The 27784-nt window shown below is 38.5% G+C and overlaps 1 protein-coding gene and 1 pseudogene across 2 annotated transcripts; both read right to left on the bottom strand.

Moving 5' to 3' along the window:
- Window positions 1-2446: 2446 nt before the first annotated feature.
- Window positions 2447-27784, bottom strand: LOC117023083 (cytochrome c oxidase assembly protein COX16 homolog, mitochondrial). 2 transcript variants are annotated; one of them, XR_004423165.1, is made up of 5 exons: window positions 27555-27784; window positions 25280-25351; window positions 17443-17505; window positions 10761-11110; window positions 2447-5147 (listed from the first exon to the last, which is right to left on the bottom strand). XR_004423165.1 is itself a non-coding variant. In XM_033107564.1 (4 exons), exons 1-4 carry the CDS (start codon window positions 27621-27623, stop codon window positions 10994-10996), a joined length of 321 nt encoding a protein of 106 aa, XP_032963455.1. In that variant the 5' UTR covers window positions 27624-27784; the 3' UTR covers window positions 10716-10993. The 2 variants fall into 2 exon arrangements, 1 of the variants encoding a protein (XP_032963455.1); XM_033107564.1 differs by lacking the exon at window positions 2447-5147 and having other exon boundaries at window positions 10716-11110.
- Window positions 19081-20664, bottom strand: LOC117023081 (60S ribosomal protein L23a-like; annotated as a pseudogene).

Here is a 27784-nt window from a genome sequence, read left to right as displayed (position 1 = left end):
TGAGATGACATAATAGTATAGAGTGCCTATGACATGGAGTAACATTTCCCATGGTATCCCTCAAATCTTTTCATCTGTCCTTGCCTCTCTATTGCCACTAAAATATTTCTGATTTAATCTCTTATTACCTTTCCATCTATTAAAGTAGCCCCTAAGTGGTCTCCACAGGAGAAACTCCTAACACCCATGTCTACAGGACTACAGGGTCAAACATGGAAAGAAAAAAAAAAGGAAAGAAACTTCATTGTAATTTTCAAGTCTATCTTTGACACTGCTAAATGTTATCTAAAAGATATAAGTGATGATGCGATTCCCCTGCTTTTGCCTACAGTGGTCATTCTGATTTTCTTAGCAAGGAATTTCAGGTCTTTTGTAATATAACTTTGGCCCGATTCCTACTAATGTCCCCTATTCACTCCATACTCCATCCTAGAGAAGACACCATTTTCTGAGTATTCAATGAACTTGCACAACTTCAAAAATGCAGCTCCAGGAAAACCAGGTTTATGAAATCTCCCCTATGCTACAGGCAATGTCAGTTAATCCCTTCTCAGGAATATATATATATATAATCATAGTCTATTACTTTTAATGTACATATAAAGTCAGTGTCGTTGATTGTATATAAGAATATGAGAAACATGAAAAGAGGAGAGGGTCTTACTGTTTGAATTCCCAGCATCTAGTAAAGTCTCTAGTAGCAAGTGTTTAATGTACATTGAATAAATATTTTTATGACATAGATGATTTTAATAAAAGTCTTCTATGCCATTGCCTTGATCAAGTTGGGGCTGTGAAGGAGTTCTGAGGCATACTTTGTTCAAATGTGATTTCTTCCCTGTATTTTTGTTGTTTTGTTTTGTTTTAAAGGCAGCTGGAGTGAGCCAAAGAAGGTGAGCCAAACTTTTAAGACTTCTGGCTCTGTATTGCCCACTACAGGAGTCTGAACTATACCAAGTGGGGCCTGTTCAACAACCTTGGAGTTGCACGCTTGGAGTAAGCACATTCTCTAGGGCACAAAAATGGACAGTCACTGCAAAAGGGCTTAATAAGTGTTGGGAAATGTTTCTGGAATTCCAGCACCATCCTCTCCATCACTGACTTCCTCACTGCCTTTAACTTTACTTCTTTTGCTGCCTTGTGCCACATCTCCGTATTTCACCTGCTTGTTTCTTTATCTAGATGTGAAATGTAAGAACAGTTGAAGGAACAAACAGCCTTTGGCTCAAGTCAGATCAGATCCATGCCTCAACCCAGCAGCTGGATACTTGTGCGTAAGTCAGATCGTATCATTCTGCTTAAAACTCTCTAATAGCTCGCCAGTCTCTTCAGAGAAAATCCACAGGCCTTAAAATGGCCAACAAAGCCTATGTATGATCTACTCCTCCCCTCCTCTCTTTACCTCTCACTTTATCTTTCCTGTTACTCTCCCCATGGTTCACTTGGCTTTAGTCCTACTTGCCTCCTGTATACCTCCAATCACATTCCCACCTCAGGGCATTTGCACTGGCTGTTCCCTCTGCCTGGAACCCACTTACCCCAGATATGCACATGGCATACTTCTTCAATTCCTTCAGCTGTTAACTCAAATGTCATCTTCTCAATGAGGCCTATCGTGAGCACCCTATTTAAAATTGTAACCTGCTGTCTCTCCTACAGGCTCGCAAATTCTGTCATCTTTCTTTATTTTTATCCCTGTAACACTCATCAACTTCTAACATACAATAGAATTTACTTATTTACCTGCTTATTATGTAATGTCTACATCTGGCTGCTAGAATATAAGGTCCATGAAGGCAGGGATATTTTTCTGTTGTTAACATTGCTGTATTCCAAATGATAGACTGTTGCCTGACTCATAGTAGTCACTCAATAACTAGTTGTCACATGAATTAATCTTTGCCATCTCTTCTTTGCTAGAATTTGTCCGTGATGGAAAATGCCCTGATCTGCCTGACTGGTGACTTTCTAACATTTTACAGTCCACGATCTGTAATGTTTTTGTTGCCAACAAAGCACTTTGTGCCTTTCCTTAGGCTTATAAAGTGATACAAACAAAACTGATCACTGGTTGCTTTGTAAAATTCCGTAACTGGGAACCATATATAAGTCATCCTCATTGTGACCAGCCTCAGACTATAAATCCTTCCATTTCTAGTATTTTTTTCTTCATAGAACTTATTTTCCCACTGTAACCCTTGTACCTATCAGGAACCTAATCCCTAGTGCCCAGGGGTACTTTTGTGCATTGCAACATATCATAAAGCTGATTTGAGCAAAGAGGCTGGAACCTGAATTTAAATCTGATATCCATTAATTATTGAGATCAAAGAGAACTTAAATGAGCCCATTTCCTGCACAAAATTCAGTAATGAGCCAGGGTATCTAAACTTTCAATTCATCTGATTTTTATTTTACAGAGATAGGAATGAAGCTCAGGTTAACTCTCATTTCTAGAGAAACAGATTATAATTTGCACCCATGATGACCTCCAGCCATGGTAATATAATTCCTCATGTGAGGGATCAGAGACCGACCTGGAGCAACTAAGCCCACTCCCAGCTATGGGAGGTGGACCACACAATCTTCTCGGTGAACCTTCAGAGACTTACTCCCCTTTCACTGACTTGTCAAGTGCCAGGAACCTAGTCTCCAAATAAGAAGAGCCTTTCTGTGCTGATATTCTTCCTGTCCCCTCCCCCCTGCATCATTATCCACCCAATAGAGCAGCACCGGGGCCTTGGAACAGACCTATTCATAAGTGGTGGTGGGTGGTCTGAGGATGGCAATATGAAACCAACTCCACTGGGGTTTTTTGGAACATTTTCCATAATATATAAAAGAAGAATAAGTGGTTACAGGACTTTGATTTCACTGGATGTGGACTAGGATATGAAATGAAATAAATGGCCAACTAGGTACTAAAAAATTAAACAGCGCACAGGGTGTCTCAAGATTTTCTCGCCAGCTACATCAAAATGAAACCCTCTATCTCTTTTCCTTTCCAAGTTCTCATTTCTCATGAATAAATGGGGCTTGGGATTTGGGAGTGGAGCCAGATTATAAGGTAAGGTAAAAGGCGGGAAGGCTGGTTTTCTATCAATTACATGTTCCAGGAAGAACCCCCTACACACACACACACACACACACACACACACCACAGTGTCACAAGATGAAATGACCTTCCTATGAAATCCATTCCCTCCTGGAGACCTGTGGTCTGACATACGCAGATCTGGGACAATCCCTGAGATTTACTGTTGTTACTTATATTAAGGAAGATAAAGAAATGGAGCCCAAGGAGATTTAGTCGAATCCCAGGATCACAGACTGGACCCTCAGTACACCTGGTGCTTACAGACATCCTGTCAACACAGATGTGCTCTCCTTCACCCAGACTTCATACCCAGGGGACAACACACTCCCTAACACCTGTGGGTCCCTGACTTGTCTGCTTTTACTGAGTCACGGGTAACACTGTGCATATGGTTACTCCCCATCTGCCTGTTCATGTACATCCATCCATTAATTCAATAAGTGGTTTTTAGCATGTATTCACCTAGCACTGTTATAAAGGCTGAAAACATTGTACCTGCTCTCAGGTCTGTGTCCTCACCCACATTCACAAATAGAGACATGCAGAATTTATCACCTTTGGAAAAGAATAGTGGTTCCTACCCAGCCCTTTAAACTGAGTGAACAGAAGGACTGTCTTCAACTAGTAGTCAAGGTAACTGGATTTCAGTCCAGAATCTTCCACTAACCAGCTGCGTGACCTTGGACAAGTTGACTTTCTTCTCTGGCCTCATTTTTCCCTTCTGTAAAATAAGGGTCTTAGTCGAAGATGGGTGATCTTTAAGCTTCTTACTCAATTTCACATTCTCCAATTCTCTGACACTTTAATAAATGTAGGCCCTGTATCATTTAAGAAAAGCTGAGGTTATTAGTTGGGGGAAATTGATGAAGAGCCTAGATTTATTTTCTAGTGAATTGTAGGAGGTAGTATTATATTTTCGGGGGCTGAATCAGGAACTGTGGCCTGAGCCTATGGAATATTACAGAACTTGGCTATAAGGCCTCTCTGCTCTTCACACACCAGAACTTCAGAGAAAGCTCATGGTGAAAGTAGCTAACGTAGCACAGCAAAGGGAAAGGGGGAAAAACGGTAGTAGCCTCTTGCCCTTCCGTAATGGGGAGGAAAGGGAAAGCCAGCAAGGAGGGAGAGAAGGCTGCCCTTGGGGCTTTCACAATATTGTACAACCTGAGAAACTGGTTAGGAGAAGACACCTTTACAAAGGTTTTGTCAAGATTTTTTCCCCTTGTGTTTAAAGAGGGTCATACTCCAATACAATTAGTCTGCTTGCCCAGGCTTCCTGCCATAAAAATCACCAAATATGCCTTGAAGAACCTCACGGCTGGGCCTTTGCTGGCAAAGTGCTGGGATTCCTCAAAGTTGGGCATCTTCTCACATTCAGTGTCCATTTAGAGGGCTTGGAGTTTTTTGTCTTGTTCTCCCAATGGCTGAGGAAAACTTTGATTTGCCAAGAGACTCTTAGTCAAGAGAAATGCTCTTTGCAAGGATGTTGCCCCTTCAGTGCACAGGGGTAAACACACCCCCTGGGGGTATGATACAGACTGGCAATTTATGCTGAAGGCAGGTCTCAGAGCTACCTCCCAGACGGCTGTCCCAGATGGCCCCTTCCCACTCAGGCACCCACTATCAGGAAATTGGCTTGTGTGCCCATGTGTGTACACCTGTGTGTCAGTATGTTTGTGGAGCAGCAGGTTCCAAGGACCAGCAAGAGGAACTGATTATTAGTGCCTGGAGCTATCTCATGCCCTGGTTTCTTGTGGTTATTATATCTGGGCAAGGAAAAGGGAGCTGAGAAGGAATAGGAGAAAGCTGATCAAGAAGCATGAAAGCAGAAGGAAATAAGAAAGAGAGCTCAGAGACAGGAGCTTGGCAGCTCCTCAAAACACCAGATGTGGAAGAGTTTTCTCATCTATAGTTTCTTATGTGTCCTCTTTGTGGAGTCCAGGTGACTGATGTGGTTTGCTGGGCTGCAGACATCAGCCTCTCCTTGGGAAGGCAGCTCTGCACAGAGGACTGGATCCACCCAGCCTGGAATCACCTGCCCGCACAGTATCTAAAGGGAGAATGTAGAGAGAGAACAGATCAGTATTCATGACTGCGGGAGCCCTGTGGAGAGTGCGGCCCTACACCAGAGGGGGACTTCATCCAAGAGGTAGCGCCCCAAAACTCAGTGTTGTGTGGTCTTAGCACGCCCCCTAGTGGTGTCAGGCAGTGACTCGAAGGCTTTCCCACAGCAGGATGATTTCTTTCAGAAGCACCACAAACCAAAGTTATGCCTCTCAATACTTTTGTCCTCAAAGTCTAGTCTCTACTCTCACCATCTAAAGGAAATCGAAAATCCCATTCAGAAACCTTTTGCCCACTTTCATTCTATCATTTGGTAATGCTTCCAGCAGGTTAAACATTGTTTAAGGATCAAAAGACAGAAAACAAACCAGAGAAAAAAATTTTTTCAATGAATTTTTTAAAGCAATGACTTAGGACAGAATATTTATCATCTGGAAACAGATTGTTTTTCATCTACTAGTCAATAATAATAGCCACTACTTTTATCACCTATTTTTTCTTTGCCTGTTTCTTCGCTGACTTCCTCGCATACTTCACCCTAGGCTAACTGACACAGACAGCTATACAAAACTCCAATTCATAGATGAGGTAATTGAGACTCGAGTGAGTTATATAATTTGTGTAAATTACACAGTTTATAATCTGCAAACTGACAGAGACAAGATTCCAATTCAGGTCTATCTGTTTGCATGTTTTTCCCACTGAACTTTGCTGTTTGTAGGAGACATAAAAGATCAAACAGATAGGTCTTTCAACACAGGATTAATTGCTACTAACTTAAGAGATGGCTGAGCAATGTTATTAAAATGCTATTTTAGATGTGTCATTTTTATAAGAACTTTTGTTCTCACTAATAATCCTTTCCTACTTAATAACTAACGTCTGTTGAGTTCTATCTCTATGCCAGTTATTGTTCTAAGAACTTTACATAATTAAATCACATTAACTATATGATGTCATTACTGTTATTATTCCCATTTTCCACACGAGGAAACTGAAGCACCAAGTTGCTAAATAATTTTCCCAAGATAATACATGCATATTTAATTTATAGACTATCCTGCTCTTCACTATGGTTCCTCACTACTTCCTTGTAACAGAAACAAGCTTATTTGCAGAGCATTTGGGGATGGGTGCACTGGTTTGCAGGAACTGGGGAAAAGCTAACTTGCTGTGCATATGAAAATAATGAGTATGAGGGAGAGGGAGAGAAGGGTATGCATTGGGAGAGTATTGGTTAAGAGCAAGAGAAGATCCAGAAACAGAAAAATAGGGATCTATGGAGGCTGGCCCCTCATAGGGAAATGGCCAAGTGAGAAGGATGTGGGGTGCCTGTGACGGACTTCATGGGAAATTTAGTAAAAGGATTTTTTGAGGTAGTCATTGTATGGTGTGCAGTGCAAACCTTCTCTTCTCTACGAAGTCTTCAGTCAAGTTGACATTGATTACTAATACTTTGTGTCAGAAAGCTGAGTTTTCTTTAGGGTGGAGAACTCAAAGACAATGATGGAACATTACCAATCAACTGTATTGTAAACTGAAATGCTCCCATGGATTCTCAAAGGCAAAAGATATCAAGGTCTTAAATGTATTCACTTTTTACCAGGAAAGACCAAGAAAAAGACTCCACGTTAAGTCAGCTCAGAAAGCATTGTCTTTAGTGTTGTGGTGGAGACAGGTGAGAGGAGAATTGAAAGGAACCATCTTTGTCCTTGAGTCTTACCAAATCCTAATGCCACTCCGTAAGGGTCTAATACACCTACCAGGCTGAACTCATTTATTAGTTATAATAGTTTTGGTGGATTCATGGAATGCTCTATATACAGGATCGTGTCAACTACAAATAGTTTCACTTATTCATTTCCAGCCTGGATGCTTATTTCCTTTTTCCCCTCCTAATAGTCCTAAGACCTCCAATTCAATGTTGAAGTGGTGAGAGCAGACATGCTTCTTTCTCATCATAAAAGAGAGCAATCATTCTTTGCCTATTAAGTATGTTAGCTGTTTGTGTGTGCGTGTGTGCGCGCGTGCTCCCAGATGCCTTTAATCAGGTTGAAGATGTTTCTCTCTATTCTATTTATTCTTACTATCATAAAGAGGTGTTGAGTTTTTTTCAAATGTTTTTCTGCATCTTGATATGATCATGTGGTTTTTGTTCTTAAATCTATTGATATTATGTATTATATAATTTTTGAATGTTAAATCAATCTTCCAATCCTGAGATAAATCTCACTTGATCATGATGCATAACACTTTCTATATGTTACTGCATTTGGTGTGCAAGTATTTTGTTGAGGATTTTTGTATCTACATTCGTAAGAGATATTGGTCTGTAACTCTCTCATCATGTCTTTACCTGGTTTTTGTACTAGGATACTAGCCTCATACAGTGAGTTGGGAAGTGTTCTGTCCTCTTCTATGTTTTGGAAAATTTTGTGAAAATTTGGTATTAATTCTTCTTTTGAATATTTGGTAGAATTCACCAACAAAGCCATCTGGGTTTGGGCTTTCCTAGGGTTATTTTTAAAACCCTAATTCTTCTCTTGTTATAGGTCTATTCAGATTTATATTCCTTCTTGAGTCAGTTTTGATAGTCTGTCTTTCCAGGATTTTATTTAATCTAATTTATTGGCATATCATCTTTCATAGAATTCTAATAGTTCTTTATTTCTGTAATGATTCTGTTAATGTCCCTCTTTCATTCCTGATTTTAGTAATTTTTCTTTTTTTATCTTGGTAAATCTAGCTAAAGGTTGTCAATTTTGTCAATCTTTTTTTAAAAAAATACTTTTGTTCTCATTGCTTCATGTATTTTGCTGCTCTGTCATTAGGTACGAACATATTAAAGATTGTTCTGTCTCCTTGGAGAACTGACCCCTTTATCACTCCTTTATCCCTGAGTTTCCCTTGTTTTGAAGTCTGCTTTGCCTGAAATTAAATAGCTTACTACTCCTTCCCTCCCTGCCCCTTCCCTTTTTCCTTTCTTCCACCCACTCTTCCCTTCCTTTTTCTGTCATCTCTACTCTGTTGATGACCCCATCAAAGACATTCGTTAGTTTTTTGATTTCTAGAATTTCCTTTTCTTGAAACCTCCATCTCTCTGCTTAATTATCTGCCTGTTCTTGCACGTTGTGTACTTTTTCCATTAGAGCTCTAAGCATATTGATCAGTTAAGTTGTTTGACAGTCTAATATCCCTGCCATATACAAATCTGATCCTGATGTTTTTTTCAAACTGTGCTTTTTCTTTTAGTATGTAGTTTTTTGCTGTTATTGTTCAAAGTTGGACATGATACCCAGGTGGACTGGGTAAGAGAAACTCCAGTGAACAGGACTTTACTGATGTGGCAGTAATGTGTGTGTGTCTATAGTCTCATGATTCAGTCTGTCTTTTAGTGGTCATGGGCCCCCGGGATGTGACCTTCACAACTGCTTCTCAGTCTTCCTCCCCACCACTTCCATTTAGGTGCGACAGGAAGGCTAGGAGGAACTGGAGTTGGGTATTTCCCTTACCCCTTTTAGTCAGGCTCTGGTAAAACCCAGTGTGATTTGACTCTAGCAAAATAATTTCTTTTGAGGCCAGGCTTTTAAGGAGAACAGAATTTGGGAGGCATATTTCTAAAGGGTTACTTTCCCCTCCCATTGCTAGGAACACAAGGAAATTTTTCTCTGATACTCACTGTGAGAACCTGGTGGGGCTCCAGGAAGTAAAACTCACAAATGTGCTGCCAGGCTGGTCTCCAGTTTTTAACTCTCAAGTTGGCCCATGCTCAGTCTCTAGCAATTAGTCAATTATCCTTTAATATTCCTACCTGATGCTGGCTCCCGTGGTGGTTTCCAGGTGGTTTCTCTTCCAGGTAAACTGTGATTTTTGGTATTTGCCTCAAGTGTTCAGGATAGTGATTTTGTCTTGTGACCTCAGTTCTCTCATGGATCAAAGAATTGTCATGAATTTTCCGTTTTTCAGCTTTTCTTTATGTTAGGATGGGAGTCATGACTTCCAAGGTTCCTATACGTTGGATTGGAAACCAGAAGTCTCCTATGCTGATTTTTAAGAAACTGCCAAACAATTTTCCAGACTGGTTGTACCATTTGACATTACACCAGCAATGTGTGAGATCTAATTTCTCCACATCCTTGCTAGCATTTGGTATTGTCACAATTTTTTTATTTTAGCTGTTATAACAGGTGTCTAGTGATTTCTCAATGTGTCTAAATTTATATTTACCTAATGGCTAGTGAAGTCAAACATTCTTTTTGTGAGTTTATTTGCCATCCAGTGAAATGTCTCTGTCTTCTGCCCATCTAATTGGTTGTTTGCTTTTTTACTGTTGAGTTTTCAGAGTTCTTTATGTAGTCTAGATATGAGTCTTTTTTCAGATACGTGGTTTACAGTATTTTCTCTCAGTCAGGAGACTGTCTTTTCATCCTTCTACCAGGGACTTCGGAGAGCAACAGTTTTTAATTTTGATAAAGTGTCCAACTTATCCATTTTTTCTTTTATGAATTTTTGGTACGAACTATTCATCAAGAACTATACACTAGATCCTAGAGACTGTTGTTTTTTTCCTAAAAGTTTTATAGTTTTATGTTTACATTTAAATCTGACCCATTTGGAGTTAGTTTTTGTACAGGGAGGAAAGCTTAGGTGGAGATTCTTTCTTTTCTTTCTTTTTTCCCTATGAAATCCAATTGCTCCCTCAGATAACTAAGTCTTATGAATCCCCTCTATCACAAATTATCATCACTAGATAGTTTGCTTTCCCTTTTGCTAACACTAACGCACTGAAAATAGGAATTTTAATTGGGGATGAGGCGGGTAGATTTATAACTTTTTGGCAATTATAGGTGTGTTTCAATTGAGACTTTAGGCATCTGGAACTCATTGTGAAAATAAAAGAAGGTAGGGTAACAAGGCTGAAAAGAAGAAAATGTTTACAAAAAACTAACTTTCTTCAATTCTATCCTTTTGCCTAGTGTTTAGATCATAGCAAACACTATAGTCGATCTACATGTAAATTGTGCTAAGGCATAAAGCATACCTTAAATCAGTGTGTCCCAAACTACAGTCATCTGTGGATTCCCTGAACAAATTTGCCATATCTGCGTCTAATAAGTAATACTTCATGACTTTTGCTTTAATCAGAAACAATATAGTTTTCTTAACATGTCTTAATGGTATCAATATAATCATTAGGTGATACTCTGGAGACTGATTAGCATACCATGTGAGGTATTATAAATAAAACCAAGATTCTTATCAGGCTGTGATCAGTATTAGTTTTCTATGAAGGGCTTGACATAAAATCACTGTTTGATGTTACTGTGAGAATTTGGATCCAGACCTACTACTGTCATTAAGAATCAGACTGAAGTATCACAATTGTTGCCCCAATGGCTGGTAGAAAAGGAATACGGGTGGGTAGTTGAGAGTGGGATATATGATACTCTTTAAGTAGCAGTGTTCACATTTTTAGTGAACACTGGTATAAAATATGTGTGGTTTACATTGTTACTTTCATCTGCAAATGGTAGAATTAGGAAGTATAAAGACCTGTACTTGACTTTTTATTAAGATTATCTGTTATCAAATTACTCACATCCAGGCTTCTGCAGGTCTGGAATTTTCATTCCACTGGAGAGGAGTGTACAGTGGGCATTCCAGTTGATAACATTTTATTTAAAAAAAAAAAGAAAGAAAGAAAGGAAGGAAGGAAGGAAGGAAGGAAGGAAGGAAGGAAGGAAGAAGGAAAGAGGAAGGAAGGAAGGAAAAAAAGAAACAAAGGAACAAAGAAAGGAAGAGAAAGAAAGAAAGAAAAAAAAATCAGAATAGTCAAGTTGTCTTAGTCTTCAGGAATTCTGGATTTCGTCCTTGGAGGAGCTGAGGATCTTCCCAAGGCCTGGGTCCTCGAATATTCTTCCAATCATCAAAAGCCGCGTCTTTTATTTTCTATAGAGCCACAAAAATTGAAGTGTATGTATTAGTACATACACTAGGATTAGGAGTCCTGCGGTTTTGATTAGGACATCACTGAATGAATGAATGAATGAATGAGCAGGTGAAAAGAATCCAACAGGTCCTCAATATAATTTTAGCAAATAAATCAACTGCATATCAAGCGCCATAATTGAAAAAATGACATACTTCTTAGGATTTTGAATTTATCTTGCTTGCTATTGATGTTAATGCCAATCTTTTCCCCTATCAGAATAAAACCATTCTTTTAAAAAAGAGTCTACATGCTTTGTTTTTGAGAGTACAAAGAAAGAGAAGCCTAAGAGAATTTAAAAATAATTCTTGAATCCTTATAGTAAGTGACATCATAAAAATGAGGGCATGAGGTGAGCCTCTTGAAATCTCCCCTGGAACATACAACAAATTGAACCATAACTCCACAAAGGACTCCCTGCGCAGCAGACAGGCAAGAATAAGAGGCGCACTACTGAATTCACCTAAAGGTGGGCAAATTCCGTGAGCGGGGGGAGGAGGGAAGGGAGAAATGCGGAGACAGGGCCGCTCGGGCGCAGGATGCAGACCTAGCTCAGTGCTCCGAGCTCGCTGCATCTCGGAACTACTGCAGCTGCGGGAAAGGGAAGATCTAGGACTGCTAGGGCTCCGCTTATGGCCCACAGCGCTGAGGGGACAGCATATAACACGGCTGAACCCAACGCTCACGGCAGAGACCTCAGAGAAAAGACTGAGGGAAGAAGGCTGAAAACGGTGGTTTAAGCCCTCACTGCCGCAGAGAAGGAAGCCTTAGGCACTGAGACTAGCCGCTGCCTCCCTACCCTCCCAGAGCTCGCCCCACCCCCACCTGCCCAGTGCTAAAAGCGGAACAGTAGCAGTGTCAGATCAAAAGAACAGAATATTTGCAGTTCTGAGAACTGTGGTCCGTAGACACGGAGTCGCAGCCCAATTAGTTTTGGCAAAGGGAAGGGAGCTGTGGAAGCAGGACTGGCTGTGGTGGTAGTCGCCGCCATTGCTCTGGGCCACCTCGCACACCCCACCCCACCTGTCCCCACCTATCTGGGCAGATCCCTGCAGGAGTAAACAGAGCTGCTGAAACACACTGGCTCTGAATCTGGTGCAGGAAGAGCTTTGGAACTTCAGAAACTCGCCACATCCCCCTACGGAGGGGGCACACTATGACCCAGGCGAACTATTCACAGAGGAGAAGCCCACCTTCCAGGGAATCCTCCCATTGTGTGAGAAGCCGGAATAGTGCAAAGAAAACATAACACTACAGTGTGAAAGAGAATAAAGGGCTGCAGTCAGATAGAAAATAATACATTCTACCAACACCTACAGGAAAACAAAAGAAAGACCTTTTTCTATCAACCTGTTGCAGAACCCACCCCTGTCGATGTCTAGGAAGAGAAATAATAAATCAGTAATTGCCATGAATAACCAAGGCAACAAGACAGCTCAGAAAGAAAGTGAAAAGTCTCCAGAAAAGGAACTTAAAGATACGGAAATATGTGACTTAAATGACAGAGAATTCAAGATTGCAGTTCTGAAAAAACTCAACGAGATGCAAGAAAATACAGAAAGGCAGTTTAATGAACTCAGAAACACAATTAAAGAACAACGTGAGCATTTTACGAAAGAGACTGAAATTTTAAAAAAGAACCAAATAGAATTTCTGGAGATTAAGAACTCAATAGAAAAGAAATTAAGAATGAAATAACCAGTTTAGGTAGTAGACTTGACCAGATGGAGGAAAGAATCAGTGACATCGAAAATAGAAACCTGGAAATTACACAGATAGAAGAAGAAAGAGACTTGAGACTTAAAAGAAATGAAAGAACTCTACAACAAATTTCTGACTCCATCAGAAAGAGCAACATAATAATAATGGGCATACCAGAAGGAGAAGAAAGAGAGAAGGGAACAGAAAGTATATTCAAACAAATACTCGAGGAGAACTTCCCAAACTTGTGGAAAGAACTGGATCCTTGAATCCAAGCAGCAAATAGAATACCTAATTACCTCAACCCCAACATGCCTTCTTTAAGGCACATTGTATTGAAGCTGTCAAATATCAACAACAAAGAAAGAATTCTCAAGGCAGCCAGGGAAAAGAAGACGGTAACCTACAAAGGAAAGCCCATTAGCTTATCATCAGATTTTTCAGCAGAAACTCTACAAGCCAGGAGAGAGTGGAACCAAATATACAAACTATTGAAAGAGAGAAATTATGAGCCAAGAATAATATATCCAGCAAAGATATCCTTTAGATATGAAGGAGGAATAGACTTTTCCAGACATACAGAAGCTGAGGGAATTTTCTAACACACAATCCGCAACACAAGAAATACAGAAGGAGGCTATTCAACCAGCATTAACAGGGATAATTTGCGGCAACCAAAACATAAAAGAGGGGAAAATAAAAGCCTAAACCGGAATACGGGAATGGAGAAAGTAAGCATGTTGAAGAAAATGGAATACTCTAAATATAAAACCTTCTTTTACATAAACGTAATGGTAACGACTCAAAAAAAAAGCCAAACAAATATATAATGTAATAAAAGAAGAAACAGAGGGAAAAATCATAGAATACCACCACACAGAAATAACAGACAACAACAAAAAGGCAAAGAAACAACAGAGACACAGTCTTACCAGAAAATTAAAGATAGAATGATAGGAAATCCTGACATATCGATAATCACCCTAAATGTAAATGGACTGAACTCACCAATAAAAAGGCAGAGTAGCAGATTGGATCAAAAAACTAAACCCAACCATTTGCTGCCTGCAAGAGACACATCTCAGCTACAAGGACAAGCATAGACTCCAAGTGAAAGGGTGGAAATTGACTCTCCAAGTAAATGGTATCCAGAGAAAAGCAGGTGTATCCATACTGGTATCAGATGAAACAGACTTCAGGATGAAACAGGTAACAAGAGACAAAGATGGACATTTCATAACGATAAAGAGGACTATACAACAAGAAGACATAACAGTCATCAATATTTATGCCCCCAATCAGGGAACACCAAAATATACCAAGCAACTACTAACAGCACTAAAGGGAGAAATTGACCAAAACACAATTATAGTAGGGGACCTAAATACATCATTGACAGCTATGGATAGATCACCCAAACAGAAAATAAATAAATAAATAGCAGCCCTAAATGACACATTAGATGAAATGGACATGACTGACATTTATAGAGCACTTCATCCTAGAACATCAGACTATACATTTTTTTCTAGTGTACATGGAACATTCTCAAGGATAGACCACATATTGGGATATAAAACTAGCCTCAGCAAATTTAAGAAGACTGAAATCATACCAAACATATTCTCTGATCACAGGCTTTGAAATTGGATATCAACTGCAAAAAGAAAGCAGGAAAAACCACAAATACATGGAGATTAAACAACATACTTTTAAAGAACAACCGAGTCAAAGAAGATATAAGAGGAGAGATCAAGATAGATAGAAACAAATGAGAATGAAAATACATTCTACTAAAATTTTTCGGATGTAGCGAAAGCAGTTTTAAGAGGTAAATTTATATAATTACAGGCCTATCTGAAGAAAGAAGAAAAATCCCAGATAAATAACCTCATGTTACACCTTAAAAAACTAGAAAAAGAACAACAAATGAAACCCACGGGCAGCAGAAAAAGGAAATAATAAAAATCAGAGCAGAACTAAATGAAATAGAGAACAAAAAGACAACAGAAAAAATTAATGTGACAAAGAGCTGGTTCTTTGAAAAGATTTATAAAATTGACAAACCCTTGGTTAGACTAAGATAAAAAAAGAAAAGACACTAATAAGCAAAATCAGAAATAAAAGAGGGGAAGTTATCACGGATGCCACAGAAATACAAAGGATCATGCAAGAATACTATGAAGGATTATATGCCCCAAATTCAATAACCTAGAAGAAATGGACAAGTTCTTAGAAACATATAGCCTTCCTTGGCTGAATCATGAAGAATTGGAAAATCTAAATAGACAGATCACAAGTAAAGAAATGTAATCAGTCATCTGAAAACTTGTCAAAAGCAAAAGTCCGAGACCAGATGGCTTCACTAGTGAACTCTACCAAACCTTCAAAGACAATCTAATACCAATCCTGCTCAAACTCTTCCAAAAAATTGAAGAAGAGACAGTACTCCCTAACTCATTTTATGAAGCCAACATTACCCTGATACCTAAACCTGGTGAGGATAACACAAAAAAAGAAAACTGCAGACCAGTATCTCTGATTAATACAGATGTAAAAATCCTAAACAAAATTCTAGCAAATCGAATGCAACAATACATTAAAAAGATTATTCATCACGACCAAGTGGAGTTCATCCCAGGGCACAGGGATGGTTCAACATACGCAAATCCATCAATGTGATACATTACATAAACAAAATAAAGGACCAAAATCATATGTTTATATCAATTGATACAGAAAAAGCGTTTGACAAGATACAACATCCATTTATGAGTAAAAGACTTAATAAAATAGGTATAGAAGGAAAATACCTTAAACATAATAAAGGCTATATATGACAAACCCTCAGCTAATCTCATAATTAATGGTGAAAAACTGAAGCCCTTCGCTCTACGTTCAGGAACAGGACAGGGCTGTCCCCTATCACCTCTGCTTTTCAACATAGTGTTGGAAGTCCTCGCCAGAGCAATTAGGCAAGAGAAAGAAATAAAAGGTACCCAAATTGGGAATGAAGAAGTTAAACTGTCACTCTTTGCAGATGACATGATGCTACATATATAGAAAACCCTAAAGACTCCACCAAAAAGCTACTAAAAATAATAAATGAATACAGTAAAGTTGCCGGCTACAAAATCAACGTACAAAAGTCCATTGCATTCCTATATACTAACAATGAAATCTCAGAAAAAGAAATGAAAAAAAACACAATTCCTTTTGCAATTGCAACAAAAAGATTAAAATACCTAGGAATAAACTTAACCAAGGATTAACCACTGATATGTGGTATATAAACCAGAGACAACAAAAGAACAAGACAAACAACTGAAAGAACAAAAACTCATAGACATAGACAATAGTTTAGGGGTTACCAGAGGGAAAGGGGGAGGGGAGAGCCAGGCTCTAGAAGAGGGTAAATGGGGTCTAATATATGGTGATGGAAGAACTGACTCTGGGTAGTGAACACACAATGTGAGCTATAGATAATGTATTCCAGAATTGTACACCTGAAATCTATGTAACTTGACTAACAATTGTCACCCCAATAAACTTTAATTCAAAGGAAAGAAAACAATAATTCTCAGATAGGATGCGAAGTTGGCAGAACAACTTCATGTAAAAATGGTCCAGTCTTCAGAGATCTTTGGTGATGGAAAGATTCCCTGTAGAATTCTGCAAACCATGCAGAGTCGCTGAAGACTAGGCTGTCCCTGTGCTGGGCAAAACCACTTACGGCTTACTCAGTAACAGCCAACTGCTCTAGAACTGAGTGTGGAACAGAGTCAACAAGTGCTGAGGATTTTCAGTCCTGTCAGAGTGGACTTAACACCTAGTTGCTACCTTTACATCCAGCTGGGACACCAGGAAGGCTGCTCTTGAAGAGTAATGATTATGCCAAGAGTAGGACCTACTTGAGACTAAGCCAAGAAAGCTTAAAACCAAGCTCTGACAAGATCCTTTGGAAAGACAATTTGGAGAATGAGATGCACAAAGAGGGGCTGAGGAAACTCCAAAGCTTGTCCACAGTTCCTGCTTATAAAGTACAAAATCAAGTTCAAAACGATCAGCCAGTAATTGAACAGCCTACTAAAAGTTCCAATCTCTTCAATGTATTATTCACAATATCCACCTCTCAATCAAAAACGACCAAACATACAAAGAAACAGAAAAAAATAACACACAGCCAAAAAATGAACAAACTAAAAGAGATACAGAACATCCTCCCTCACCACATTCTATAATACAATGTGCTATTTATTAAACTCTTTGATTTTTGCTAATCAGATGAGCGAGAAATGACAGTTCATTATAATTTTAAGTAACATTCTTAGAAGTTGAACATCTCCCTTTATTTCCCTTCCTCTGAACACTTTACATGCTTTGCCCATGTTCCTACTGACCAACTTGTTGTTGAGTTTTTGAACTTCTCCATAGTGATTTCAAATGACTACACAGTTGTTCCAACACCATTTGTTTAAGGTAAATTTTTTTTTCTGCACTGTTAATAATTTAAGTTTACCTTAAGGAAGACAGAACCAGTCACTGACTAGGAACAGTGTAACAAAAGAGAGACTATATTTACATACTGTACCTCATACTCTGATTCCAATGACACTTTATTCATTTTCAGTTTTTCCTCTAATTCAGGATCGATCTGCAAAAAATAAAGAGAAACCTTACATAAGTCTGTTGGATTTAATTTTCATTTTAAAAAGTTATACAGAGGATGGCTGGGATGGTATGGTAGATTACACACACATGGCAAAACCTCCACCATCCATCCGTCTAATTGCATGATAACTAACGCAGTACCACCACCATCACCACCACCACTAACAGCAGCTATTATTTACTGAGCACTTGTTATGTGCTAGGCATTTTGACCTTTTGAATCCTCACAAAAACCTATGAGATAAGTATTATTATTATGATCACAACTAAGAATAATAGGACACCGGGAGTTTGAATAACTTGCTAAAAGGCAGAACTTGGTTCTGAACCTTGCCATGCTATTATCCACCACCCTAAATTATATTACATAGAAACATTATTAAAATACTAATAAATAAAATGCTTCTCTTAAAAACAAAAGAGGGGCAGCCGGATGGCTCAGTTGGTTAGAAAGCGTGCTCTTAACGACAAGGTTGCCGGTTCGATTCCCGCATGGGATTGTGGGCTGTGCCCACCCCCCCACTCCCACACACAACTAGATTGAAAATGGCAACTGGACTTGGAGCTGAGCTGTGCCCTCCACAACTAGACTGAAAATAATCACTTGACTTGAAGTTGATGGGTCCTGGAAAAACACACCGTTCCCTAATATCCCCCAATATAAAAAAAAAATAAAAATGAAAAAACAGAACAAAAAACAACACCTTCCATATACCAGAAACAAAGAAATATGAAAAAGTTAGACGGGATTCCATAGTGGTAAACAGGAGCTGATGCCGTATTACTTCTGCATAGCAAAGTCTTGAAGAAAGAAGAATGTGACCGCTGAAATTAATAAACAACAACAAAACCCAAATTCAGTTAAAAGGGACAGCTGAATAGTGACTGAACACAGCTTAAGACCAAATTAGTACATCAGAAATACAACCTGAGGACTCCAACAGAGATGGGATGAATTTTATATAATATATATAATGAAACATTGTTCAGCCATAAAAAAGAAATGTTGCCATTTGTAACAACATAGATGGACTTTGAGGGCATTAAGTCAGACACAGAAAGACAAATACCATATTATCTCAATTATATGTGGAACTTACAAGGAAAAAAACACAAAACAAACACATATAAGAAGAAAAGAAAGAAGCCAAGCTCATAGAGAGAGCTCATAGAGGCCTGTTCTCTGGGCAAAATGGGTAAAGGGGGTCAAAAGTGATAAATTTCCATTTATAAAATAAGTAAGTTATGGGGATATAATGTACAGCATGGCGACTATAGTCAATAATACTGTACTGCATGTTTGAAAGTTACTGAAAGAATAAATCTTAAAAGTTCTCATAAGAAAAAAATTTTTAGTGACTATGCATGGTGATGGATATTAATTAACTTATTGTGGTGATCATTTTGCAATATATACAAATATATACAAATATACAAATCGTGCTGTACACCTGAAACTAGTATGTTATCAATTAAACCTCAATTTTTAAAAAGTCAGACAAAAACATATTTACTATTCAACAGATACAAAATTAAAAGTAAAGAAAATTAACCATAGTGTTCTGGGATGTGTTCTGAAATGGTAAAAGCAAGGAAGTAATTATTATAAAAAGCAAACTAATGCTTATTCCTGGGGCAAGAGAAGGCCATGGAGAATGAGGAAGAGGGATTACAAAGGAGCATGCTTCTGGAGTGCTAACAATTTTCTATTTCTTTTCTTTTTTTACCGTGAAAAATTCTTATGTTTAGAATTAGCCAGCTGGACTCAGTTTAGATAATACCAGTTTTGTTGGCAACATCCAAAGCATCACAGATAGGAGCCAGTCGAACATACACCTTCTTCTCTCCATCAGGCCTGATCAGGGCGTTGACCTTGGCCATGTCAATGTCATAGAGCTTCTTCCCAGCCTGTTTGATCTGAGGCTTGTTGGGCTTGACATCCACAATGAACACCAGAGTATTGTTGTCTTCTGTCTTCTTCATGGCTGACCTGGTAGTTACGGAGAACTTGGTGATGGCACAGTGGTCAAGCTTGTTTCTCCGGGGGGGTGCTCTTCCCAGGATATCTTGGCTGCTTTTGGAGCCAGTGTCTTGGGCCTTTGGAAGGTGGGTGATGTGCGGATCTCCTTTTTTGTGTGAGGCTGTGGATGCCTTTCAGCACTGCCTTCTTTGCCTTCAAAGCCTTTGGTTTGGCTTTGGCTTTGGGAAGGGCAGGGGCTTCCTCCTTCGCTTTTGGCGCCATCTTCATGGGGAAAAAAGCAATTTTTTATTTCTTGACATGAATTAGTGGGTTACCTGGGTGTTTACAGTAATTCATTAAATTGTACATGTATATTGAATGAACTCCTTGGTTTCTGTGCTATATTTCACACACACACAAAAAAAGTTAAAAATGAATAAAGAAATAAAATAATGAATTACTATATTAATAATTGAATTACATAAAAGGAATAAAGCACAAACCTAAAACACAAGTTAACTCCCTCATACGGTTTTCAACTGAGAACATGGCAAATGACTGAATGATAACGAGGGGGGAAAAATGGCTGTACTACTGAGAGATGACATGTCTATACCTTGGGTGACTTTAAAGAGTTTTTTAGTGTTAATTTTGATAGTGTACAATTGTGCAATTTCTGTCTTACTGACAAACATAAAAACCAAACCCCTATCTCAGATGCCATTCTATTGTACAAGCACAACATTCTGATAAACCATCTTTCTGTGTCTTTGTTTTCTGGACAAAATAGGATTAAAAATGTGTCCAAAGACTTCAAAATTATTTGCAAAATAAAAAAATCAACAACAACAAAAACCATCATCTGCAGTCTCTTGGAATTTAAGAGATTAATGACCCACCAGGGGGCAGGTGCTAAGAGTTGAAAGACCATTTTTTTCCCCTGGGTTCACTTGCCAACCTGAAAGAGCTACAGGATAAGAACAAAGGCTTGAAACTAGTTAAAGGCTGCTACTGGGTGTTAGAGAAAGCATCACAAAGGGCTAATGACAAAAATACAGATCAAGGGTCTTAAACATCCAACACAGATACCCGCAAGATAGTTCCCAAATTATGAACTGCATAAGGCAAGCGTATACAACAAAGTTGGAAGTCTCTGAAAAGTGGAGCTGAATTTCCTGGAGTCCCCACTGAAAGCCACATAGGGCCATGCCTTAGGAATAGGGAAGAAGCAGAGATACTTCAACTGCCACCCAGCTCACAAGACTTGGCTCACTCCTGGAGAGTATTAAAGTCAACCCCTACTCTATCTGCCGAGGAAAACAATACCATCTGGAACGTCCACAGTTGTTTAAAATCTCCAATACTTAATAAAAAAAATTAAAGGCATATTCACAGATAGAACCATATATACGATAAAAGCAGATCTATACTTGATCTTTATGTTGGAGATAGGCCTTTAAAGTAACTATAATTCGTATGTGTTCAAAATATTGAAGGAAATAATAAAAATATGACTTCATGGAAGATTTCTCCCTATATTAGAATGTATCATTAAGAATTAAATTTACATTTCAGAACCTAAAAATATTTTAAGTAAAATTACAAAATCAAAGGATGACTTTAATAAGTGATTGGACTCAGCAAAAAACAGTTTTAGTGACTACAAGACAGAACAATAGAAAATACACAAATTAAAATTTAAAAAAGAATGTGGGAAAACAAAACATTAAAAAAGCATAATGGGGGCCGACCCGGTGGCTCAAGCAGTTAGAGTTCCATGCTCCTAACTCCGAAGGCTGCCGGTTCAATTCCCACATGGGCCAGTGGGCTCTCAACCACAAGGTTGCCAGTTCAACTCCTCGAGTCCCCCATGGGATGGTGTGCAGTGCCGCCTGCAACTAAGATTGAACACAGCACCTTGAGCTGAGCTGCCACTGAGCTCCTGGATGGCTCAGTTGGTTGGAGTGCATCCTCTCAACCACAAGGTTGCCGGTTCGACTCCCACAAGGGATGGTGGGCTGCGCCCCCTGCAACTAGCAATGGCAACTGGACCTGGAGCTGAGCTGCGCCCTCCACAACTAAGACTGAAAGGACAACAACTTGAAGCTGAACGGCACCCTCCACAACTAAGATTGAAAGGACAACAACTTGACTTGGAAAAAAGTCCTGGAAGTACACACTGTTCCCTAATAAAGTCCTGTTCCCCTTCCCCAATAAAAAAAAAAAAAAGCATAATGGAAATGTTGGACATGGTTCAAGAGTCTAATATACATCTCGATTGGAATTCCATAAAGGAAGCAGAGAGAAATTGGGCAAAAACCACATCTGACAAGATAGTAACAATTTCTTTATTTATATTTTCACAGTTTTATTGAAATCTTCAAAGAAATAAGAAGACAATTTGAAACTCCATTTTCACATCAGAGTACTTAAGAGCTAAGATGAACATTTTTGTTGCCATGATTTAATTCATCACTTGATACACTATAGAAAGCATGATCTTTGGTAAGACTTAATAGAGTCAGCTCCATACTGCAAGGGGTGGATACATCTGTGTTACCGAAATTATCCCCGTTGTTTGCCCACAGGATTATTTTAGTTTTAACCTCTAGATCAGAAAAATGTAACTTTGCTCAGTTTCATACAGCAATCAAGGACATAGTATGAAAATGCATGTTCTCATTAGTGTGATATACACAAAGTCACTCAGCAACTGCTATTTTCAACTGAGTGTTGATGTTTTGAGGGGAGACAAGTAAACTGGATGGATTTACAAGTACTTGCCTCTCTCATCCTGGACCCGTGAGATGCAGTCTTCATTTGTGTTTTCACATCCCTGTCTCCACCACACCCAATCTCAAGTTCTTTTTCGCATATTTTGTAGTATGATCTGTTTTGGTTATTTAACTGCCTAATCCAGTTGTACGTGTCCTTCCATCTATCATTAAAATAAACACAGTTATTTAGCTTTCTTTTTCAGTGATGTCTGGATCATACTGACATTGGTACTGTAATTGTTCTAATTTCCATTATCTGAATCTTAGAAAACCTGGTCACAATACGAGTATTTACATTGTTAAAAATTAAACTAGCACTATTTCCTTGCAAAGTACAACAAACAAGCAAAACCAAAAAAAGACTGGTTATGCTCCGGATCACAACACACTTGACTGCACATTTACGTCATATTACTTGGAGTGATGCAACAAAGGATGATCTATTATTGTGGACCCATGGTTGTCAGCATTAGGAGAAAAAAGAGCAATGGCCAATAAGGATGGCAGATAAAGTATGTCATAGCTATTTCACACTAAAATTGAAAACTATTCCTTTCAGTTTATTAGCCCACCTCACAGTTTCTGTACTTTCTTTTCAACCTTCTGTACACGTGACTGAAAAGCAGGAATTTTTGTGTCCTGGGATGCTGGATTTTCAGTCCTAAAAATGAGGACAGTTCCAGGCAAACTAAGATGGCTGGTCACTCTGAATCAATACCATCTTTCTCCATCCTTCTCAAAACTTCTCAACTGAATTTATCCTCTCTTGCTCCCTCTCGACCAAATTTGTCCTCTGAATCCGTCTTGACCCCCACCCCCTTGACCTCAGAAATGTTGCTCTCTTAACTCCCTCTAGATCCCAATTTCTCAAGCCTTATAACCCCTGCCAACCTCAACCAATCTGAACCTCTCAATCCCTCTCAGATTTAGTCCACTTCATCTTCTCTAGCCTGTTTGAACTCAACCTCACCCAAACACTGACTGTTGACTTCACCTGAGTCTGACTTCTCAACATCAACCAAATTGGACCTCTCGGTCTCAGTAGGTCCTGCCCTCTGACCCTTTTCACCTGAACTTTGTCTTCTCAGCCTCCTTCCACAGACCTTGACCAACCATAACTCTCAACCTTGGTCTCTTGATTTTAACCGACCTTGTCATCTCAACTTCAATCAACCTCATTCTCTAAACTTAGTGCCTAACTTTGTTCTCTTATTTTAAACCCATCTTCTAGACTTATCCTGTTATCCCAATGTCCCTCATTGTTTCTTCTTAACTGAGTTATTACCACCACCATTTATCCAGTCCTCAAAACCCAAACCTTGAGTCATCTGAGATTTATTCATATTTTTATATATACATCACATTAGTCATCAAATACTATCAATTTACTGCTAAAAATCTTTATGGAATCCATTTATTTTTCTCTGTCTTCATTGCAAATGTTTTATTTCACATTCCATTACTGTTTATCTATATTACTGCGAAAGCATCCTAAAAGGTCTCTTCACCTCCAATCTCTTCCCTCCTACATTGCTCTGTCAATCCCCATCCACCCTGTACTCTGTTGCCAGAGGGGCATTTCTAAAATGAAAATCTGACCATATGCCTCATACTCCTTCTAGTATATACTCCCTCTAGAATATTAATCATTTCCACCATTTAGCTCTTACTCATTCTTAAGGCCTGAATTCAAAGTTTGATAATTCTCACAAAGCTTCTCAGATACCCCTCTTCCAAGTCTAAACTGTATGCCTCTCCTTGAAGTTCCAGTAATGCTTTATGCAAAATTGTAATATAGCACTTTATTGGGCATTGTTATATTATGTGTTTCGTACATGTTTATATTAGATGTCTTCCAGCCTTGATTATGTTACAAACTTTGTAAGAAACAGTTTCTTAAATCTTTACCTGTAGGATCTACCACAATAAACATAACAAATAATCAATTATTTTTTAAATACATACATGTCACCCCACTTCCACAAGTCAGATTATTATAATTTTCATCTTAAAGCAAAAGGGAAATAATTTATTAATGAAATAATTGGGATGCTAACAGAAACTTTTTCACTCAGTTGATAATTGCTTTATTACCTCACAGAAATTACATATTCTTTTAAAATGTAATTTTTATTCTAATACCTACTGTCTTTAAGACTAGCTGGAGTTGGTGTTTCTCTTAAACTATAAAATTAACTGAGAAAATTGAATAGGCCTTTAATACTCTTTACTTTACCACACATATTACTGAGGTCTGCTAATGAAATACATATGTTACTTGGAAAATAATCTCCAATATCAAATGTGTTCCACAAACAAAAACTACATACTTGTGAATGAATTAACCAGAATTCTTACGTACACCTGGCCTGAATTTGACAGTAATTGTGTAATCACAGAGGGTGGGAGTACTAGCTCTACCCCTAAATAGGCATGGGATTTATGACCACATGTCCAGGATGAGAAAGTTTACTCACCTGTAAAATAAAGATAGATAGATAGATAGATATCAGTACAGTCCTACCACAAAGGCATACCTATGCAAAAGATACCTATAATAAGATAGGTATCACTATTTATAATGAAAAATAATTTTCCTTTCTTTTAGTACTAGTTACTAAAGATAATGTAATTTATGAAATTACTGGGATTAATATGAAATAGCTAATTTATAATGGAAGTAATAAAATGGAGTGAAATTGCGGTCCCATGTTCTTTAAACAATTACACCAGGCCATATGTTGTGGCAGAAAGCTAACAATATTACAAATTTTCTAGTGAATTAGGAGAAAGATTACTAAGTTCTTTACATTTCATGATACATTTCCATGTGATCTAAAATGCTATTCCAAAGAATAAAAAAGAGCCCAAAGATCATGTATCAGCTATGAAAAGCAAGCCAAAACTCAGACTGCTTAGTATATTGAGTATACACATCTCTAAACCAGAATACACACACACACACACACACACACACACACACACACACACACACGTCAAACCCCAAGTACAGTTCTTACTTTAATCTTCACAGCATCATAACGGATTTGTGAAAACTCACGAAGACCAAAAGAACCTCCAACAATCAACAACTGAAACAAAGAAAGGAAACAATTAAACAAAATAGAAGGGTAGAATTCAGTCTATCTATAGATTACTTATCTAAATGCCAACAGTGACAGATTATACAAAATTCTATAGATTATTTTTCCTGGTTAGTTACCATTCATCTTTCAGAGTAGATGCAGTATATACTGAAACTGGGAAACATTTTAGCACATTACCAAACACCAAAAACAGTACCCCATACTTGTACTTGACCTTATAGTTTAAATAACATCATCACAAGCATTATATTAGTTGATCCTTACAAAAGGCCTATGAGCTAAGGGAAAAAAATCAATTTAATAGATGAGGAACTATAAACACTGCCAACTAAATGACTTGTCCATAATTACCCTGGCTAAAGACAGGAATAAAATTCTGGCGTTGTTTCTTCAAGACCAAAATTCTTTCAATTTTATGACTTTACAAAATAAACCAACTGGAGAGCATTTTTCTTCATTTTCTTACCAAGTGATAAAAGAATCTTATGAAATATGCCACACTTTTAAGTATGTGGTAAATCTTAAAGGAGCTCTCAAACTGTCATTGCTGCTTTATCATCTCCTCCAATAATCTAATGGGTTTTAATTCCTCATGCTAAAGCTGCAAAAGTCTAGCAATTTGGCAAAGCATTAAGTTTGCCAAAGGACTTATCAAAGGTTTGATAAGTCCCTATCTACCTTTTGTATATCAATACATTAATATTACCACATAAGTAAATACAAAAAGATATAAAACATTATAAATTTTTACAATTTTGAAGTTGGAATACCAACAAAACCTTGAGGCTATGAATTTCAAAACCCAACAAATCTGACCACATAAAAAATTAAAACATCTATTCTGACAAATAAATGAACTAAAAACAACATAAAATCAAAAGACAACAATCAAAAGACAATATCAATCAGGCAAATTTCTGTTATATACAAGCAGCTAATACTTGCAATGTCAATATATAATTATTATTTATAAGAGGAAATTAACTTTGTCTCTTAGTTTCAATGAAAATACACACCTCTGGTTTTCCTAACTCCTGCTCAGTTTCCCTCTATTCATTCTTCCTCACCTTTCCAACCCTGAAATGTTGGAGTATCCCAAAAGATACCTCTTCCACCTATTCACATACCTCTTCTACCTATTCACAACCAACACTGAGTCCATGGGTTATGTCATCCAGTTCTATGGATTTAAATATAGCCTCTGTAACCCAACAACCTCCAAATGTACAATTTCAACAGGAAATATCCTAGTGAACTAAAGATGTGCCTTCCAATTTGAAATCTCCACTTGAAAGTCTAACAGGTATATACAAATTAACATAAAAAAACCCTCTTGAGTTTTATCCCAACACTCTTTCTACCCCAACCTGCCCCTAAACAATCTTTCACATCCCAGTAAATGTCAATTACTTTTATACAATTACACAAGCCAACTTTTTTGGAGTCATCTTTAGCTCCTCTCATTCATATATCTCACATCTCTAATCCATCCCTGAGTTCTGTCACCTCTACTTTCAAAATATTTCTTGAATCTGACCAATTTCTGACTATAACATCTTCTAATATTGTAGTCCAGGCCATTATCATCGCTTTCCTGGACTACTGCAATCACAGTACCCACGTTACATTTAAAAACTCATCTAGCCTTTGTCTCGGGTTTCTTAGTAAACTTGGAATTTCCTGAGTGCTTTAAAAATATAAACTACAATACAGCGACCTCTTGAGCGCTGCTACGATGTGGCAGGAGCCGTGCTAAACACTCAGTTCACAAGGTTTTATTTAACTCAACAGCAACCTTGGAAGAATTAAGCTGGTTCACAAACTAGGAAGCTGAAATATGGAGATGCTCGAAACTGTATAGTTAAATTCAGCAAATACACCTAGTTCCAATGATCCAGAGCACTGTAGCGGCGGGGTTTAGGGGAGCTGGTTTGGAAACCATCCAGACTTGGGTAAAAATCTGGTTCTGACATAACTCGGAAGCACCAGGGAAGGTAAGAGGGGGAGTGAAGATCCACTACCAACCAGAGACAACTAGGACTGCCCAAAAGCTCTCAACCCATCGCTAGACCTTTCCTAGCCCAGGCCCCTCAGGTATTACAGATTCCCCGCAGTCTCCACCCAGCCAAACTTGAGGTCCCACCCCTTTCGCAATCCCGCCCCCACACTTTTTCTTCAATGCACTCACCAACATGGGGACTCCGTAGCGAAGGGTCTTGTTCTTGCGCAAGGCGCGCGTCAACGCGTGTGTAAACATGACTGAACTCTCAGGCCCGTTTGGACGCCCCGCCAAACGGGCAACTTGGCCTTCCGAATCTCAGTGACTCAAGCTCCCTCGTAGACCAGGACGTCTTAGATTTGACTCCTTTTTCTTAGTTCCGCTGCGCTTGGTCCTCTCCTGATAGGCCTCCGCCAGGC

Source organism: Rhinolophus ferrumequinum, chromosome 6 (assembly GCF_004115265.2).
Source record: "Rhinolophus ferrumequinum isolate MPI-CBG mRhiFer1 chromosome 6, mRhiFer1_v1.p, whole genome shotgun sequence".
NCBI classification, from domain to species: Eukaryota; Metazoa; Chordata; class Mammalia; order Chiroptera; family Rhinolophidae; genus Rhinolophus; species Rhinolophus ferrumequinum.
Note: the sequence above shows the minus strand (reverse complement) of the source record. Positions and strands in the feature narration are given on the sequence as shown.

What these genes read in the sequence shown, in the direction of transcription:
- LOC117023083 (XM_033107564.1), bottom strand. Translation starts at nt 27,623, where the DNA reads ATGTTTACACACGCGTTGACGCGCGCCTTGCGCAAGAACAAGACCCTT. An exon ending in GCTACGGAGTCCCCATGTTG is followed by an intron (nt 25,352 to 27,554) that starts GTGAGTGCATTG and finishes TCTTTGTTTCAG; the next exon opens with TTGTTGATTGTTGGAGGTTC. An exon ending in CATTGGAATCAGAGTATGAG is followed by an intron (nt 11,111 to 17,442) that starts GTACAGTATGTA and finishes GTGGCTCTATAG; the next exon opens with AAAATAAAAGACGCGGCTTT.